The 20,141-nt window shown below is 42.8% G+C and overlaps 1 protein-coding gene across 1 annotated transcript in view; it reads right to left on the bottom strand.

Annotated features, from left to right (window-relative positions):
• The window catches only part of RYR2 (ryanodine receptor 2), a 3,458,987-nt gene that overhangs the window by 502,402 nt on the left and 2,936,444 nt on the right, over positions 1 to 20,141 (bottom strand). Inside the window, exon 79 of the mRNA XM_085612346.1 lies at positions 3,800 to 3,899. Within this exon, the coding sequence (XP_085468472.1) occupies positions 3,800 to 3,899 (100 nt within the window). The remainder of the gene's footprint in view (positions 1 to 3,799; positions 3,900 to 20,141) is intronic.

Here is a 20,141-nt window from a genome sequence, read left to right on the forward strand (position 1 = left end):
AATATTTTCCCTACTGTTGTACTGATTAAAGTGGAAATAGAAGGTCAGAGGTTTTCTGAGTCACATCGCGGATTTCTCTTTTGACCGCCGCATTACAATGCAGGCGGTGACAAGGGAAACCGTCCGGTCATTCCGTCTGGATTCCAATGGGCTCAAGGAGCCCGTCGGCCAGTCGGAGGCCTCACCATAATCCCTATGGACGGCGTTTCCGCCATAGGGATTACGATGTCGCTTTCCGACAGGCCTTCCATGTCGGGCTTTCTGACATTGAAGGCTTGTCGGAAAGCGACATTGAGGGCCCCTGGCAGGGCTCCCTTCTCCCTGCGGCCACCGGTTGGGGGCTGAGGGGGTACCTATGGTGCCCCTCTGTTAATCCCTGCACCGTGTGGCAGGCACCTTGAGGTACATGCCCCGTGGTACAGGGATGAACAGATTCTCCCATTTCTTTTTGGGAGCTTGTGCTACGGCCAGTTTACGGCTGCAGCACAAGCTCCCATACATGGGAGTATGCAGTCGCAATGTAATGCTGCGGTTGAGCGCCGACCAGAGGTCGGTTGGTCCTGATTCCACAACGGTGTTAGGTGGGCGTGAGTCGACCCGACATTGTAATAAGGCCCTAAATGGTATTAGTATATGAATATATATATATATATTATTTGTTGTTTCTTTTGATATATTTTAAAAATTTTGAAATGCTAAATAAATTAAAATTATTAGTTAAATAATTGTTTTTAAGTAGATATATGTAAATATATATATTCATTATTATATATGTGTGTTCAACTTTTTTAAATTAAGTTAATTTGGTATATCTTTTAAAATATCTATTAAATATATTTTATTTTCATATATTTATTTTTTATGATGTTATATATATATATGTATTCAAAAATGATATTTAATACAGCTATATTATTGACATCAATATTATACAATGTCGATATATTTGACATCAATATTTCTGTCACAATATTTCTGTAAGGAGATATTTTGTCTGTCGATATTCAGTGAACCCTACATAGTATGGAGGCCACAACAATTTAATTTCATTACAAAAATAGCTAATTTAACTAATGTAAGTCGGTAATTTGACAGCTCAAGCATGGTTGAGGGAAATGTCAGATGAGAGTGCTTCAAATTTGTGGGTGGGAACAAAACAATGACAAATAATAAATCAAGGCAGCTTGTTTAAGTAAGAACATCATTCTTTAAAAAAAAAATAGTTGATCTGGATCCAAATGTGTACAACACAGCATAGTTTGAGATGTACTCATATGTTCTGGTTGCAGCTAACTTTTTTATCCTACATCCCTGCTAATTTCTAAAGCGTTCCCATTCCTTTTTCAACATACAATTGAATTTACTTCTGCCTTTGACAGAAATGGCAAGGGTGAAAAGGAGTCAGTAATTGGTTAATTAATGATAACATGCAAGTACGCTTGATGGTGAATACAATCTTCCAGAGCATTCCAACACTATATAGCCCACTACCCAGAAATTACTCACACAAGAGCTGATGTCTGAGTAAATGTAAATGCATTTACAGATGCAGAACCATCTTCCTGAATTTAAACGGGTTATTTCGCTCATAAATGAAGTTAGTTCGATAATGAAGATAGTTAGAAGTGTGTACATCTAACGTTTATGTGCAGATCGCTTCTTAAAAGAGGGATGAAATGTTTGCTTCTTCGTATCAATGTCTTCTTGTCTATACATGTAAGTGAAAAATAGAATAAGTACTTCAGCCATGATCAGCTACTCATGGACCTAGTGAACATCATCACAAGAGAAAGACCCAAAGCCTCAACGCATTATGTAGGTTATGAGATCCTATGAGAAGCCTTGGGCGCAAAAGGGCATATTTACAAGCCCCTATCGCCACAGGAACGTCACTTTTAACAACATTCCTGTGGCGATATAGGCTTCGCCTTATTTACAAGGTGGCATTAAGCCACTTAATGTGGCTTAACACTGGCTAGTAAATAAGGCCCCCTTTCATACTATAGTTAGCGTGAAAGGGGAGGGCAATAGGTGATGCAATGGGCATTCTGCTGCAACACCCATTGATTTTGACTCTGTCCCCTATTTACAAGGGTGGAGTGGTTACATGGTGAAATGAGGAAAAATGCTTTATTTCTTCTAGTTTTTGCTTTTTCGATGTGTGCTGCATTGTGCAGCACACATAGAAACAGCAAAACGCCATGAATGTTTGTTTATGTGCAGGTAGGTGTCCCTTCCTGCACACAATCATTAAAAATATAACTATTTGCAACTTCTATGTACTCATGCACACATAGAAGTTAGAAATCGCCATTTGTGATTGTTTATGCACCTAAACAATCCTTCCCTCTACGCAGGAACTCTTGCACTATGGTGCAAGGGAGCCTGCGTTGATGCTAGGCCAATTAATTTAGCGCAAGCGCTAGGGACAACGCAGGGATGTGCTGTATCTTTGTAAATACGGCTCACCACTGCGTTTGTGGAATGGCGGAGCGTGGCATTAGCATTTTGTGCTTAACGCCAACAATGCCATTCCATTGCGGATATGCCCCAAAGTTGCTTGAAGTTCTTGGTGCAATGGACACTGTAGGACTTCCTTTTCATAGGAAAGTGCCATGGGATAATACAGGTCCCGGGTGATGTGAATGCTACAGAATTTCTCATTAAATGCTCAGTTTTCTTATGGAAGCAACAGGTATAACCTTTGATAGCCACTGGGGAGCACAAACAGGGCTGGGCGTATTAAATACCCCCTTTCAAATAACTGGATGCATTCAGGAAACGTCATCCTTGTTTAGAAAAGGCAAATCTGATGGACTTGCTCTGGCTCCACTGAGGTACAATTTACGGTTTCTGACCCACGTATGGTTTCAGTTTTCTGTACCAGGATATGCTATAGCTGTCTGCAATCCTCCACGCAACCACAAGTAGGAGGTGCAGGTGTGGCGGGCTTGGGCAGTGCAAAGTGCATGTATTGAGGAAAGTGCACATGCATGGAGACCCTGTACAGCAGGGAAACAGCACTGCTGTGCGCAGAACTAAAATGGACCACCTTCCACGAGGTGAAGCCAGGAGCAAAGGGGTTTGGAACTTTGCCTGTCAATCTCAGAGCAAGGGACGACTGAAATCAGTTCCAGTTGACCTACTACCAGTGGCACCTTCAAAGCAACAAGAATTATTTGCCGCTCCTGTGAAGGGCCACTAAAGCTGCCTATTTTACCTCTTCATAAATTTCATACTTCTCAAAGATTGGGAAGTTTAATAAACTATTTGAAATTGCGAGGTTGGTGACATTTGTCGTCACAATGTTCTATGAAATGTATGACTCCATTGATTTTCTTGTTTTCAGTATGAATGACCACCTATAGTAGTTGATTAAGATGGTTGAAAGATACATTCTATATGATTTTCCTGCATAAAGAGCATTCCTAGTGCAAACACAATCCAAAAAATGCATAAAGGAGGACTTTATTACTGAAAGAAAAGGAAATCACAAATATGAGATAACATTTACATGAATCAACTGAAATAAGTTTACATAAATTCAGAAATCTAAATTGTGAGCCAGCTTTAATTTCTTGGTGTGTGGACCAAATGTGTGATTTTAAGTTTTTTACAGGTATGCTATAAACACTACAGAGCTTGAACAGAAGTGGTTTTATTGAAGAATCAGACATATACTCAGGAGATAAACCTGCTTGAGAAACAGCAAGAAAGCAACAGGCAACAGAATCGATATCTAGTAAAATAAAAATGACTATAAAGTAGACTTTTCTTCAAATTAGATGGTCGATATTACCTTTGCTTGCACTGATCATTTGCAGCACCATCTCAGCAGCACCCCTGTCATGTAGTCTGGCTTGCTGGTATAAAAGCTTCTGTTTTTCCACTTCTTTTTCCTGAACAAAAATATAAATCATTTAAATGTTGACCTTGCATAACCATTAAGTAATTGCAATAACATGAAATCTTATGGTGTACTATGCACAGTATTTGCTTTTGCAGCATATGCAATAGGGCAGTGATCCCAAATCTTTTTACATTCAAGATCCAATTTTTAGAACAACAAACTTTCGTGACCCACCTAGCTTTAATAGACATGAGACTGGGAGATTTTTACTGTAAAGAAAGACATCTGATGCCTGAAGTAACGACCCATGCTGACTGGGACACAGGGCAGTTGTATGCTCTGTCAAGGAGTTGCGTTACAGCATAATCATGTACAATCTTGTAGATTCATAATCAGATTCTTTAGCACCAGGGTCTTTCTTTAGCTTGTGTACAGAAAATAAAAGATGGGCATAGTTTGTTTCTGATGCCTGAACAATGAAATCAAGCTCCTTTGAGAGATGATTCAGGGATAGTCCTGACCTTGAACATTTGCATAATCTGTTACTTTACAGTAATTGCAGATCATTTGCATCAATCTGAGTTTGGGGGTGCACCTTGTAGCGTCTTGGTCTTAAAACCTGCACATGCCTCTCTTCAGGCCCAAAGGGAAACTAGGCTACCTAGACAATGTAATGTAATTACTTGCAGGCAAATCCTGGTGGAAGGCCAGTAGGGCTAAGTCAGAGTCAGTCACATGTATAGCTTATGCTTGATTTGTAAATCACCCTTTCTCTGTCCTAATAGGCAAAAAACAGCAGATCAACCACTGACATATTGCCACGTCTTCACATCTAGCCACCTTGGATGAGAATAGAAATATTGGTTAGTTTGTTCTAACATAATTTAAATAGGAGAAGAACACACACACCACTGTGAACATGAGAGTGCCTATACGCTGGTGTCATGGTGCGTTTACTTTGTAAACAAGGGGCATATTTACAAGCCCCTGGTGCAACATTTGCGCAACTTTTTGAGATGCAACAGTGGCACAAACCATGAATCATATTTATGAGGAAACACAAGGCGACTTTGCATGGCTTTGAATGGCCTCAGAGATGTGGAGTAAGGCAGGGCAGCACAAATCGCTGTGTTGTCTTACTCTGCCTTAGGGAGGCATTCCATTGGCACTACAGTGAGTGTTCCCATGCAACACCCATGGATTTTGAAGCATCCCCAGATTTACCAGACGATGTAAACATGGGGATGCACCAATACCTTATGCCTCCCCAGGTGAGGCACAGCGAGGACGAATAACTTAATTTCTCTTTGTTTTGTCTTCTTTCTATGTGTGCTGCATTCTGAAGCACACATAGAGAGAGGAAAAAGCCTCCCAGGATTGTTTATGTGCACAAACCTGCATGCAACACAGGCAGACTTGCAACCTGGTGCAAAGGTGCCTGCATTGGCGTTAGGCTGTCGAAATGGTGCCAGTGCAGGGGAAAAAGACAGAAATGAACCATATGCCATAGAAACAGTGCATTCCTGCCCTTTCAGTTTGATACAGGGCAGCAGTGCCAAATCCCCATAAATATGCCTCAAAGTATTTTGACCATTATGAGTGGGAAGGGATGAGTTACATATGAAGCACAAGCTTTAAATGTGACATATACCAGAACTTTTGCGACTCACCAAAAATTGACTCGCTACCCACATTGGGAAATGCAGCAATAGAGGCAATGCCACTTTTTTAGAAAATCAGAAACATTTGTGAATATGGCACCTATTCATGCAGTTTTCTGCATGAAAGGGGAGTGTATTGTAAAGGGCCACAACACTCATTGTTTTTTGACGCTGCACCAGATTTACTAGGAACATAATGCAAAAGCAGGCGTTACATAGGCAAAATGAGGAAAATACTTTTATTTCTCCTCGTTTTTGCATTTACTACTTCTATGTGGGCTGCAGAATGCACATAAACAATCATCCCTGCAATGCAGGCAACTTTGCACTATGGCGCAAGCGTGTCTGTGTCGGTGCTAGGAAGCTAAATTTAGCGCCAGCACAAGGGAAAACACAGGGGTGTGCCATATTCTTGCAAATAAGATGGGACACAACAGCTGGTATTCTATCATATAAGAATGCAAGCTGACCCTCTAGTCTCATAGCCTGACTTAAACTCCGCTTCACAAGACTCTCCTATAGCCTCCTAACCGCCGAACTACACCCCCAAGCAGCCTCCACTGCTAGGAAGAGAACCCAGATAGGCTCCTGCTGGTGTGCCTCTGCCCCTCCCACCTCATAGTCAAACTTTGACTCCTGCTTTGTGGGACTCTCCTAGATCCTCCTCGCCGCTGAACTACACCTCTCAGCAGCCTCTGCTGCTAGGAAAAGAGCCTGGATTGGCTCATTCTGGGCCTGCCCATCTGCCCTCATAACTGGATTTCAACCCCCTCTTTGAAGCACTCTCCAAGACCCTCCTCGCTGCCGAACTACACCTCCCAGCAGCCTCCGCAGCTAGGAAGAGAGCCCAGATGGGCTTCTGTTGGTCCTGCGCCTCCACCCTCATAGCCGGATTTTGACACCCTTCCGCAGATTCTCCTAGACCCTCTTTGCAGCCAAACTTCACCTCCCAACAGCCTCGCTGTTGGTGGTGCCCGGGAAAGCCCAGGCCAAGGGCGGACCCGTTCGCATCCGTCAGAGCCCAGAGGAGGCAGGGCTGGGCCACCCCTGTTCTACTTGATCCCGAGCTTAAATTATTGTACCCCCCTGGCCTTGCCTCTGCGCTAGCTGCTGTCCCAGTGCTGCTCTGTGTCCCTACAAACGCACTACCTGCTGTCACTGCCCCTGCGCTGCCTATGGCCCCTGTGCTGCCAGCTGTCCCTGCACTGCCTGCTGGCCCTGCACTGCCTGCTGTCCCTGCGCTGCTCCCTGTCCCTGTCGACACTGCCACTTTTCCTGTGACACAACCTAGGAAAGATTTCGCACCACTCAAGAAAACCTTACCACCGCTCCATTGTACACTGCTAAATGCCTGCTCACTCTGCAAACACACCCCTCCCCCAAAATCTGGGACACCATCACCACCCTCTACAGGGATGTTGCCTTCATCACCGAAATATGGCTCAACCCCTCTTCAAACTCCTGACATCACCACCAACACTCCTGAATGCCACAAGATGATACACAGTGACTGCACCAATAAACAAGGCGGAGGTATTGCCATCATCTTCAAGGAAACTACCAGATGCACCATCACCAGCGACGACCCTACTTCTCTCATAGAACACCTCAACTTCCTAATACAAACTGACGTGAAGACCACGATAAGAAGCGCCCTTGCTACAGACCCCGAGGACCCCAAGCAACATTCTGCGACACCATCCCCAAAATCATTGCCCCCCTTGCAATCGACTCTACTACTACATCCTACTCAGCGACCTCAACTTCCACATTGATTAACCCAACAATGCCAACTCCATCACACTCCTCGAGAACCTGAACATCATCAGCCTCACCAAACATTTCAGGAACATAAATCGGCAATAATCAATAAGAAACTTGACCAGCCTGAAGCCAATAATTTTAGCCTTGTGGGTCATTTACTATCAGATTTAAAGATTTTCCCTGTGGAGCATGCCTTAAAGGAAGAACTACTGGACTCCAGAGAAAACTTCTGAATGCACCATTTAAAATCACTGCACCCAAATGGACTAAAGATTACTGCCAATACCACCTGATTACTGCATATCTTAAGAGCTCTCAGGACTGCATTGATCCCACATTCCAAATGGAATCTTCACTTATGATGCTTTTGAATATTCAGTGGTGTCATCTGTTCAGCCACTGAGCAAACCATATTGTACTACCTGAGGAAGGCGGAAGCTGAAACATTATAGTGGATATATATTTTAGTTCTTTGGTGAATCCATCTGTTCCAGTCACTTCTTTTATGGAAATTTTATTTCTTTGTGACTCATTGTATCCTTTGGGATCCAGATTTTTGCCCTGGTATGGAAGAAACCAGTCGATCTGTGAGTTATTTTGGTGGATACTGTTTTATTCGCCACAGTATGAGGGAGGCAGTCTGTGTTAAGAAAACCAATCTGAGGGGTCAAACAATAGCAGCCTCCGAAAAGTATCTCTATAGCGTCTGGATTGAAAGGTTTAGTCCCGCTACCACTCCTTTCTGTATTCCAGGTTGTCGGTGCCTTCCCGTGTCTCTGTCTGGTTCGCTCTCTCCGGGGACCTCCAAAACAGGGCAGCAAAAGAAAACAAAGAAAAGAAACACTCGGGTTAGGCTCTATCTTTTCCTATTCCGTGATTGTGCCACCTCCACCATAACGCTGTGAGGGAAAGGAATATGGGGAGTCAGGGTGGGACCTTTAAGGGTTGCGAGGGGTGTGAGGGGGTTATACGGACTCCGGTAGCGTGCAGCTGTGTTTAAACTCCTCTTGGGCGTCCCAGCTACCCCACCAAAAAGACCCTCTGAGCGGCACTTGCCTGAGGCCACGACCCGTGAACAGGGCCGTTGCAGCCGGACCTGGGGCGTCCTCTCCTTCTCTTGAGCCGCCGGGTTTGTAAGCGGTGTAATCCTCCTCCGTGGTTGTCGCGACCTCCGTGACTTCTGCGTCTGGTTCTCCGGCCTTCTCCGGTCGTCCCCTCCTCCGTGGATCTTCGGAAGCGCCTCCGCCCCTCCTCTCGCGTACCTAGGCTTCTTCTCATCCTGTTGCTCGTTGTTCCGCTGTCATCTCTCCTCCGATACACTCCATCTCCGCGTTGCTCTCCTCGCCCTCGTTCCTGGTTCCGCCCTTCTTGTTCTCCATTGGCGGATGCGTCCTGACGTCACGCGCTCCTAGCGCGACTAGAACGTGATCTGTTTCCGGTGTTTCCTCCATGACTCCGTCCGTGTTTCCCGACTTCCGCTGGGCTGAGCCGTCCTCCTTCTTACAGTATATATATATTTTCATTCCAGTTCCAACTTTCCAATGAGAATCAGATACCAACACAAAGGTACGACACTTTAATGATTTTCTTTTTCGCGCTTTATTTCATTTCGCTGTAACCTGTTTCGGCATTGCTGCCTTGGTCACACCTCAAGCGTTTGTTAATCAATGTTTAAAAACCCTTGGAGACCAGCGGTCACATGGGTGGCATTTACATTGCCACTGAAAACAGACTTCATTCACAATTATGCTCACAATATTAACGGGTGGTTTTATATTTCATCATATACCCCGATATAATTCTAAATCATGGTTAATTCATTTTGTTTTTATCACAAAATTAATTCTAAATCTTAATTTTTGATTTATACACACATGATTCAGTCTCAAATTCTTCCGCTTCAGTTCCTATCCATTCTGATGAGGACTGAATTAATTTACAGAGTAAAGTGCAAGTGCATGATGCATTTTCTACTTCCAAACATTTCCTTTGCTGAAAATTCAGCATTTAGTACATTTCAGCTTTGTACGATGTGCTTGCTAGTGCATCTATTATTCTGTTGTCATTAACCATGTCCAAAATAATACCAGCCAAGTGGCAATTTTTTGTGCATAATATGCAAGTGCACATATCACTTTCTTAAATTGAATACATGATTAATTTAAAGCAGTTTGTTGTGTTAATCATATGACTCAAGAAAATGTTAAAATCACACTTCATTTGTATTTATAGTTTCTCATCAGCTTTTCTTGCTTTATAACCCTTGGTTCCGTAGGCAAATAAAAAAATCAATATATAAACTGGGGAGCTGATCTCAAGGTTGTCTAGATTCCTAAGTGCACAGAAAGATCTTCATCGGAATTAAGCCCAAAAGGAACATTAGTATTGAATAGTAGGATGTATCTAGACTCTAATTGTCGTAACCTCCGTTCATGATTCCCACTCCTTCTACTTTTTGTCACCTAGTCAATTTCAAAATACTCAAGGTCCTGGATATTGCCCACATGGAATGCTATTCTTTAGTTTTTGTGGGTAGTGGCTCCTAGCATGCAGTATGGAATTTCCAGATGTAGGCTTCCTATAAGCACTTGTGTGAAGTATACTGCCCTTGACAAAGACCTCCAGATCTAAAAAGCATACCTGTGTATTGCTAATGGTATTGGTTAATGTCAGGTTCAGATAGTTGTTATTCAATCTCTTTATAAACAGTTCTGCAGTGTTCCTGGTTCCATCGCACACTACAAAAAGGTAATCTATGAACCTAGTCCATATGAATTTATTGGTCTCCCATTCCTCAGCAAATTGCACCCGGAGCACCTGCTCCTCCCACCAGCCCATATGCAAATTCACATAGCTGGGGGTGAAGCAGGTGCCCAATGCAGTCCCTCGCACCTGTCTGTATGTATCAGTACTATACACGAAAAAGTTATTTTCAAAACAAAGTTTGGCCATTTCTACTAGCATGGCCGAGTGTTATAATGTGTATAATGTGATAGATCTCCTGTTTAGATAGTGCCTCATTGCTCCTAATCAATCTTTGTGATGTATGCTTGTATATAATGATGACACATCCAATGTAATTAGGAGGAATGTGTCCTTCCATTTTATATTCTCTATCCTTCTAAGGAAGTCCTCTGTGTCTTAGATATAAGCTTGCAATTCCCTCACAAACTCTTGTAAAAAGAAATCCAAAAATCTAGATGTAGGTTCAAGTAAACTACCTATGGCAGAGCTTATGTGTCTACCTTGGGGGACCTCTGTGTTATTGTGTACCTTTGGGATGAGGTTTAGTATTGGTGTCAGTGGATTGTCAACTTTAAGGAAGTGATATTCATCTTGGGATATCATGCCCAAGCCTCTCCACCTAGCTAAATCTTTATGCAATTTATTGCTTGTTTCTACAAGATTGCTATTGCGTACCTTCTGATAACATTTGTTGTCCCTTAATTGGAGCATAGCTTCTTCATCATACATTTCCAGTGGCCATAGTACTATATTGCCCCCCTTATTGGACTGGCGTACTACTTTATCGTTCCGATTTTTTATTTTTTGCACAATCATTGCATATTTTCTATCCTATTTCTACGCAAAAATTCTTCACTTGATTCAATTGATAGTACTTGCAGGTCTTTTACAACTAAGTCCATAAACACATCTATTGAATCTTTAGATGTCAGAGGGACAAAGGTGGATTTTGGCTTGAACAAAGTGTTTTTACCGTTATAAATGTCCAGGCCCATCATATCAGTGGCTTCCTTTGCAGACTCTGGTTGTTTCGTAGGTGCAACTCATGTACGAGATTCAAATCCTCTGCTTCAATGGACATGCCCTCTGTCGTTTTTGGTTCTTGTGCTGTTGCATTTTCTGAATGAGTGTAGAAACATTTTTTTGGTTTTAAATTTCTCACATAATTATAGAAGTCTATATGAGTCCTGGCATAATTAAAATGTGTTCTAGTGCAAAAGGATAATCCTAATGAAAGCGTGTTCTTTTCATCCTCCATGAGAAGTAGGTTGGACAAATTAATTACTGTTGCTGGATCATTCTCTACTTCTTTTGGAACGTGTCCTTGATTTTGGCACCTGAACATAGCTCCATACCCTTCCCTTCATTTCTTGCATTTCCTTGTCGCTTTTTTCTTTCTTTTCCCTTCCATTGGAGCTTTTGCTGTATGCTGAGAGTCCTATCTAAGCGTAAAAAATGCAGTTCTCTATAAATGATGGAGGATCTTGGGGCTCCATGTTTCTTCTTTTGTTCCCAGCATCGCTCTCAGATTCTGTGTCAGCTTCTGAGCTCACAGTGGAGCTTGCTTCCGAGCTATATTCTGTAATGGAATACTGCTCACATGTTTTTTTGTTCTGTCCCATGCTACCTGATAATCTTTGGCGGCGGTGGTTATCAAAGCAACAGGCGAATGTGTATATTTGGACTCTCTCATAATCAAGCCAATCTCTGATACATTTCTGGCCTTCCTATCCCTGATGTTTTGTTGATGTTTTCTCAACTTCTCATCCAGTTCTTTTTAAAATTTTGAGAGTTCTTCCGCTTTAGACATTTTGCCTATTTCCTTTTCCACAATTGTGATTTCATCCGGGATTTTCTCCCTGTCACGTTTGGCATATTTTACCAGTCCTCATCAGCTTTTCTGATCATTCAGCCATATATATATATATATATATATATATTATTTTTTTACACTTAAAAAACCATAGGTTTCAGGGACTTTATAGTTAGAAATTAGCATTTAAAAAACCATTGAAATTCACTGAAAAAACCATAGGATTCAGGCACGTTATAGTTAGTTGGACATTTCACTTGTACAAAACCAGAGAAATTCCGCCGTTATAGTTAGTTCAGCTAACTATAACTCGCGGCCTCGATGCACTGCTGATGACGTCACATATTACATCATTCATGACATGGTCAGTGACATCACTGATGACATCTCAAATGACATCACTGATGACATCATCCAGTGACTGTGTGTTTGTTTAAAGTTTAAATATGTTTTATATATATGCCAAGGTGTATTGAAGAATGAGTGGGTGTAGAAGAGTCTGGATGGAGGATTTAGTCGGTGCGTGACTGACTGTATAAGTGAGTGATTAAATGTGTCTTACTGAATGCATGGCTTAGTGACTAAACTGTGTGAATGTCTGTATCAGTCTGTCTGTTGTTGTGTAAGCTGCTGCATGGGTTGGTCAATAGCCACATGAGTGTCTATAGGGGTTATTGATTGGCTGCCTGAGTATTTGCATGGGAGACTGAGTATGTGTGTGGGTGGGTGGGAGGTGTGTGACTGCGCATAATGTGTGAGTGGTTGATTCACTGGGTATATGGGTTCAAGAGTGCATGTGGAAACAGCTGTATGAGTGTGTGTATGGGTATGTTGGTGAGTGAATGGATGTCTTAGTGGTACATGTCCAAGTAACTACATATGTAAAAGGCAGTGTATGTGAGAGTTGGAGTATATAAATGACTATACGTGAACGTCAATGATTGTGAGAGTGGCTGTATGGATGAGTGTGTACTTGTATCAGTGATTATATAAGAGAGTAAGTACGTGTTAGTATCTGTATGAATAAGTGAGGTGGTGTGTGTATAACTGCATAGGTGAGTAAATGGGAGTGTGATTGATTCTTTGCATGACTGATTAGGTGTGAGAGTAACTCCATGGATGAGTATAGGTGTATGAGTGCATATGATAGTGTTGTATGAGTGATTGTATGGGTGAATGAGTGGATGCATGTGTAGACCTAGGAATCAGTGAGTGTGTATGTAGTAACTGGTATTGGTGTGTCGATGGTTTCGAAAATGGTAGTCTGTATTTTACAGTGGGTGTATCAAAGATTATATTAGAGTGTGAGCAGGTGCGTCAGATTTTCACGTGGATGATGTCATCAGTGATGTCATCAGTGATGTAATTTGAGATGTCATCAGTGATGTCATCAGTGATGTCACTGAATGATGTAAGATGTGACGTCATCAGCAGTGCATTGCAGGGGCGCGAGTTATAGTTAGCAGAACTAACTATAACGGCAGAATTTCTGTGGTTTTGTATGAGTGAAATGTCCAACTAACTTTAACGTGCCTGAAACCTATGGTTTTTTCAGTAAATTTCTAAGGTTTTTTAAATGCTAATTTCTAACTATAACGTGCCTGAAACCTATGTTTTTTTCAGTGAATTACAATGTTTTTTTAAATGCTAATTTCTAACTATAACGTCACTGAAACCTATGATTTTTCAGTGAATTTCAACAGTTATTTAAACAATAATTTCAAATTCTAATGTGCCTCAATCCTATGCTTTTTTCAGTGAATTACTATGGTTTTAAAAATGCTAATTTCTAACTATAATATCCCTATTAAGTCCCCTTGAATCCTGAAGGTTCCTGGTGGCCGAGTAGCCGACCAGGTACTTCCAGTAAGTGCCACAGAGCTGCGTTGCAGAGACGTGTTCCTAGGTCACGCACCTTTTTACACCACACTGCAAATGTGGCTTCTGGCGCACTGCTGCTCGGACGCTGAAGTCCACTTGTGTCCTAAGGTCCTCAGGACAGGTGGGCTAGTTGGCCCCCAGGGACCCTCAGGATTCAAGGGAATTTAATCACCCAACTTAAAACGTGAAACGGGGCGCATTTGCACAGTGGTGAAGTTAGGGGGCGGGTCCTGATGTGACAAGTGTGCAAATGCGCCCTGTGGTGCGGTTTAAGTAAGGGGATTAAGTCCTCTTGAGTGCTTAGGGTCCCTGGGGGCCAACTAGCCCACCAGGTACCTCCAGTAAGCGCCACAGAGCTGTGTTGCAGAGGGGTGTAAAAAGGGGCATGGCCTTGGACCACCTCTCTGCAACGCAGCCCTGTGGCGCTTACTGGAGGTACCTGGTGGGCTAGTTGGCCCCCAGGGACCCTCAGGATGGAAGAGGATTTCCCCAACTTAAAACACGTCATGGGGCGCATTTGCAGTGTTGCTTAAAGGGGGTGGGGCCTGCGGAGCAATGACAACTTTTTTTTATTTTTTAGAAGGAGGCTGTGTTTTCCCCTTCCTTTCCTATTTTTTGGGCCCTGTGGATCCCATCCCCCAGGGCCTGACCCCTATTTTGTTATTTAAAAAAAAAACAGAAGGTAGCCATGTGGCCCCCCCTCCTGAGGTCATTTTCGGCCCGAGGACCCCATCCTCCGGGGCATGGCCAACATTTTATTTTTATGTCCCTAGGGACATAATAATTGCATTATCGGAGACTAGCGTACTCACCACTTCAAAATGGCCACTCCTTTAGTATTTCTTTTTCCGCTATGTGTATACGAGAAGTCCGCTTTTTGTTTTGACTGTTTGATGCACGATTAATTTTGTATTTAAACATGGCGTAGAGTTAACCATACGAGCGTGATAAAGCCGTAATGGTGAAACGCGTCGTTCTGCTTGCTGATTAAAGTATTCACCTTCTATGGAGTGTCCGAGTGTTTCCTTGGCGTGAAAGGGAACAGTGTGGAGTTTATAAGAGGAGTTCCGGTATCCTGACTCGGACCGCCCGTGACAGCCCTGAGTTCTACCGGAGTTGGGGGAGTGATATATATATATATATATATATATTCACTGAAAAAACCATAGTTTCAGAGACGTTATAGTTAGAAATGAGCATTTAAAAAACCTTAGAAATTCACAGAAAAAAACATAGGTTTCAGGAGTGTTATAGTTAGCTGGCCATTTCACTCATACATACCCATAGAAATTGCTCCGTTATAGTTAGTTCTGCTAACTATAACTCGCGCACCCGCAATGCACTGCTGATGATGTCACATATTGCATCATTCATGACATGGTCAATGACATCACTGATGACATCTCAAATGACATCTGTGGAAATATGGATTTTTCTGATCAGTTATGTCCCCTATCTTGGACCCCAACGGTTTCATGTATAAATCACAAGTACATGTATGTTCCCTCCAGTTCCAGTTATGAAGACGCAAATACATGTGCGTCCACCGTTAACATGTCCTCTTTCAGATCCGCCATGAATGGGCCGGATATTCCATTCCTAAGTACGAAAGGCCACCGGCTTTATATGGTTCACTTATGCCATTTTACAGTCCAGGCGAGTAGGCCCTGATTCTGCCATCAAGCTTTTCCTGCCTTCTGCCTCTGAGAGCTCCAGTCTGAGCCTGCATCTGTATCCATGAACGTTGTCCTCATTCTCTGCGCGGCTCACGGTGCCTGACATCAGCTTGCTGCCTGCCAAAAACTGTAGTTCACCTTCGAAATTATCTGCTCCGCTCCCTGCCCAATGCATTCCTGTCTAGTAGTTTAAGTAAACAGTCTTCCAGCTACCGAGCAAAGGCCCGGCTTCTCTGTCTTTTATGCAAGTAATTCATAGCCCTATTATTATGGAAGACTTTTGCCCTCGCATCTAGTGTAGACACTTAGACGCTTGTACACGCACTAACAGTCAGTATAGTCAGTATAGAATAAGATTCTACTCTAAGAGACCTCTCTTTTGGATAACATAGTCCTTTAAACATAGGATGTTAGATATGATTTGGGATAAGGTTGACTTGACCCTCCAGACATCTGTCGCCACATGTAGAGTTAAATGTCAAATCCCCTTCACCCCCTAGTCGCACGTCAATCATACGTCATGCTGCTGCGCACGCATTTCTGCCAAGTATTTCTGCTGACATTGCGAAATTCTTTCATGGAACCACCCTATTATGACATCATACCTGATGACGTTCTTTAGTTACACCCAGTTACGCCCACTTTGGCTACGCATGTATGTTTTATCTCTATTATCAATTGTTACGCCTCCTGCATTTGCTTCACTGTAATGCCTATTGTATAAAAGTAATTACTTATCAATAAAGTATGTACTTCACTTCCTGAACCTCCGTGGTGATGGAACCTGGAGTCAACGATTCGAATCGTCCATTGGAATAAAGCCCATTCCGAACCTCTAATGTCACGGATTTTGCCTCTTATTTTACTGAGCTATATTTATTATTTTTCTGTATCAAATTAAGTCCCGGTAATTAAATTATTTACCACATGAATGGCGCCCGAATAGGGACACTTTCTCATCTCAAGCGCCGGCGGTGCGTTGCAGGCCCGGTCTCCTGCCACAGCTGGACGGACAACAACGCGTACCAGCAGGATTTCCTGTATCTCCCTCCGGTCAAGCGGGGGCAACTGAGGCTGCGATCAACACCCAGACGAGGCGGTGAGAAGTGCGAAGTATCCCGACCAGAGCCTAGCTGAGAGAGCAAGATCCGAGGTATACAGAGGCCCACCAAGTTCCGAAGTTCCGAAGTTCCGAGGTTTCCGATGTTCCGAAGTTTCCGAAGTTTTCGAGTCGAGTCCAGTCCAGTTCAGTTCAGTTCCGTTCCGAGGCCTTCCGTTCCGAGCTACCCGGTGAGTACCATTACTGGGGAGGCGTTCTGGCGTGCACATAAGTTGTGCCGGTCCAGACGGGTTTGGGTACACAAATCCGGTCTGCACTGTTTTAGCAGTGTATCTGTACTGTTTAGCAGTATATCTAGTATATCAAGTATATAAATTCAGAATAATTCAGTTAATGCCGAGGATTATGTCTTGTGATTAAGTTTTCTTAGATCGTCATCATCATTGTTGCTCATTTAAAACGTTAAATGTTAAATGTGTTAATACGTCCTGCATATTGTGGTGTGAATGACTGTTCATTATTGTGTTTATTGTATTAAGTTTGTTCAAGACCAAGTATCAGATCAGTTCTCAGTATGCCGCTCTTTTCGAAACTAAGACAGATCACAACTAGAAAAGGGGTACTCGAAGAAGCTGTTCCCATTCCTCCTAGGGACACTCCAGGGTACTTCATGTATCATAAACATGGCCTAGACGCCATATTATTTCTTGATCTATGGGTAGACTACACTAAGGAATTACCAGAAAGTCAGAGGTGGCCCGCAGCTGGGACCTGGGATGCAGATTGCATCGTGAAAGTAGAGGAAGAATTATGGAAAAGGAAAGCTAGACAATCACAGAAAGACGCCATTGAATTATGGCGTAAAGAATCGTATAGACGTACAGTAAAAGCACGTAGACAGGAAGAGAAGAGTAAGGAAAATTCAAATAAAGTCCGAGAAAATCTATTAATTGAAGAAGGTACACGAGTGAAATCAGAACAAGTAGACAGACAAAGAAATGCCCTTATGAATGGTATGTATCCCCTTCTGGCCGAGGGATTACCTAAGGCTACTCCGGAGATACCAAAAGACTTGCCACCCCCATTGTTCCCAATAAAAATGCATCCTAAGGGGCATCCTAGAACAGCAGAAGATGTTTTTCTTTCCTCATATTTAGATGAAGCAGCTCCCGAGTATGCTAACCCCGCCCCACATAGACCGTCTGCCGGGGAGGTTCAACGCCAAGACCCTGTATCTGTATCCCTACAGCATCAAATCCTGACACAAGTTCCGGCAAGCACATCTGTTTCCACATCTGTTCCTACAGCTGCTTCTACAGCTGTGCCCACACCTATAGTTGCTGTATCGCGTTCAACGAATCCTTTCACGCCCGATACCCCAGACGGGGCTACCGGAGGTGCTGCCAACATTTTTTCTACGCCACCCAGAATAAATAAACTTACTTTTCAAGAATCAGCACATCCACGTACCCCCAAACTCATAAATTCCCGCACGCTTAAGGAACTTCTTGTAGATTGTAGATATGACCCTGTGCCCGGAAAAGAGGACGAAATGATCCTGGTATCACTACGTATCAGACGAGCTGCGGTGTATTTAGGAAAGCTACCAGGAATGACTATGCATCTAGATAATATATATCATTTTGTCCAAACAGGGCGAGATTCTGAATGTATTAACAGAGCTATGGAATACCAGAAAGTGGAGATACAGGGGGAACTGTTACGTTTCCTCATAAATTGTGTAATCAGAAATCAAGACCGACCGGGGGTAGATCCGGAAATAATGCAAACCCTTACCAGATGGAGCCAGAATATATCAGAGGGGAGACATGATAGGCAAAAATGTATAATAGCCATGTGCCGAAAGATCCGTAAAGAAATAGAACGCCTACACGAAGAGAGATTAGCGGTAGACCAGTTTGAACAAGATGAGGAGGAGGAAGGATCAGGACTGCCCACAGGACAGTCAGAAACAATAGCCTATGTAGGTAGAGGAAGATCTTGTAATAGTACTAGATGTTTCACTGACCCGATACGTCCGATATGTCCAGATAATAACAGGAATTTCCAAACACCTATAATAAATCTAAGGTCCCCCGAGCATTCGTTCCAAGCCGCTGACAAACTACTCCGAGAACGAAGGGGTTATCATTTACTCGATTCTATGGATGAACAAGAATTAGCCAGGTCAGCCGTTCATTGGGCTGACAGTCCCGGAAAATATGGTGATGATACAGTAGCACACACATTTTTGAACCTCACCCCAGATGAACAGCGTTTAGCTGGGATTTATATGATTCAACAACTTCTTATACTTTATCAAAGTCAACATTCCGATCCTGGTCCGTTACCTGATATATTGACTGAATTACTCACGAATAGATGGAGAGGTTCAGGTACTAAGTTAATTAGAGAAATACTAGAATCAAGAAAGCAGTACATTCTTTTTGTATGCCCAGAACATGTCTCACTGCCCATCAAGGAAAGAACGACGTATTACATGGACAGACAGAATCCCTTACGAGAAGTACACCCAATAAAGGGCGAGGACAATCAGTTTAAACGTGTATATGTATATACGCCCATATCGAAAATAGAATTGTTAGAAATGAAGAAAGTGGTACCCAGTCATGACAAAGACCCAGCGGGTTTTCACCGAGAAATTAAAGACATGTTACTCATGGGAGAGTATACCTATCCCGACATTATGACAATATTAAAGGTATTAAGGTCCAGGTTCGGGGCTTGGGGATAAAACTAAAGCACTACCAGGTTTACTAGTACAGGTACTGCCACGTTTATTAACCACGAAAAAGGAAGACTGGGGTGCAATCTCAGCCTGTAAACAAAAGCATGATGAAGACACTAGTGATTTCTATGCCCGATTCGAAAAATGTTTTGGTATAAATAGTGGTATAAAAGCAAGTAGCGAGTCATACCCACATCTGTTTGTGACAAAATTAGTTGAAAATTCCTTGCCCCAGGTGAAGAATCGAGTATTAAAATTCGAGAGTACCTGGCAAGGTAATACCCCATCACAAATGTTACAAATGTTACAGTACCATTACAATAGAATTAGAGAGGAACAAGAACATGAACAGAAACGCATGAAAGACACAAAAATGAAAATGCTAGTCTCCCAGACAGTTCCAACTGAAGGTCATAAAAAGGGTACGACACAGTCCGGTGATTCAGCAGGACCTGTAAAAGGGACATGCAACTATTGTAAACAACCAGGTCATTACATACACGATTGCCCAGTCTTGAAGCGTAATATCGCCACAGGTAAAACACAAGAAAGACCACGGCCACCTAGACAGGATCAGAATGAACAAGGAGCACCGCAGCATGCACAGTCCATGCCAGCTCCACAACAGTCTATACAGTTTGTGCCAGCTGCACCAGCGCTGCCTGTTGCTGCCACACAAACCACGACACGACAGCTGTACCAGACCGCACAGTATGATTATCCTGATTATCAACGATACGCATGAACCAGCCTAGAGAGGGAAGTTGACTTACCCCTTATCGAGGTCCCTGTAGACCAAGAAGGACCTTATGTACATAGTGAACTATTAGGCCAAGATAGAAAATTTTTACTTGATACAGGGGCAAGTCGAACAACTATAAAACGTAGTGAAGTTCCAGGGGCACCCCTCTCAGGCTCACAGAATATTTCCCTTGGTTTTTC

This window comes from Triturus cristatus, chromosome 6, assembly GCF_964204655.1.
Source record: "Triturus cristatus chromosome 6, aTriCri1.1, whole genome shotgun sequence".
Taxonomy (NCBI): domain Eukaryota; kingdom Metazoa; phylum Chordata; class Amphibia; order Caudata; family Salamandridae; genus Triturus; species Triturus cristatus.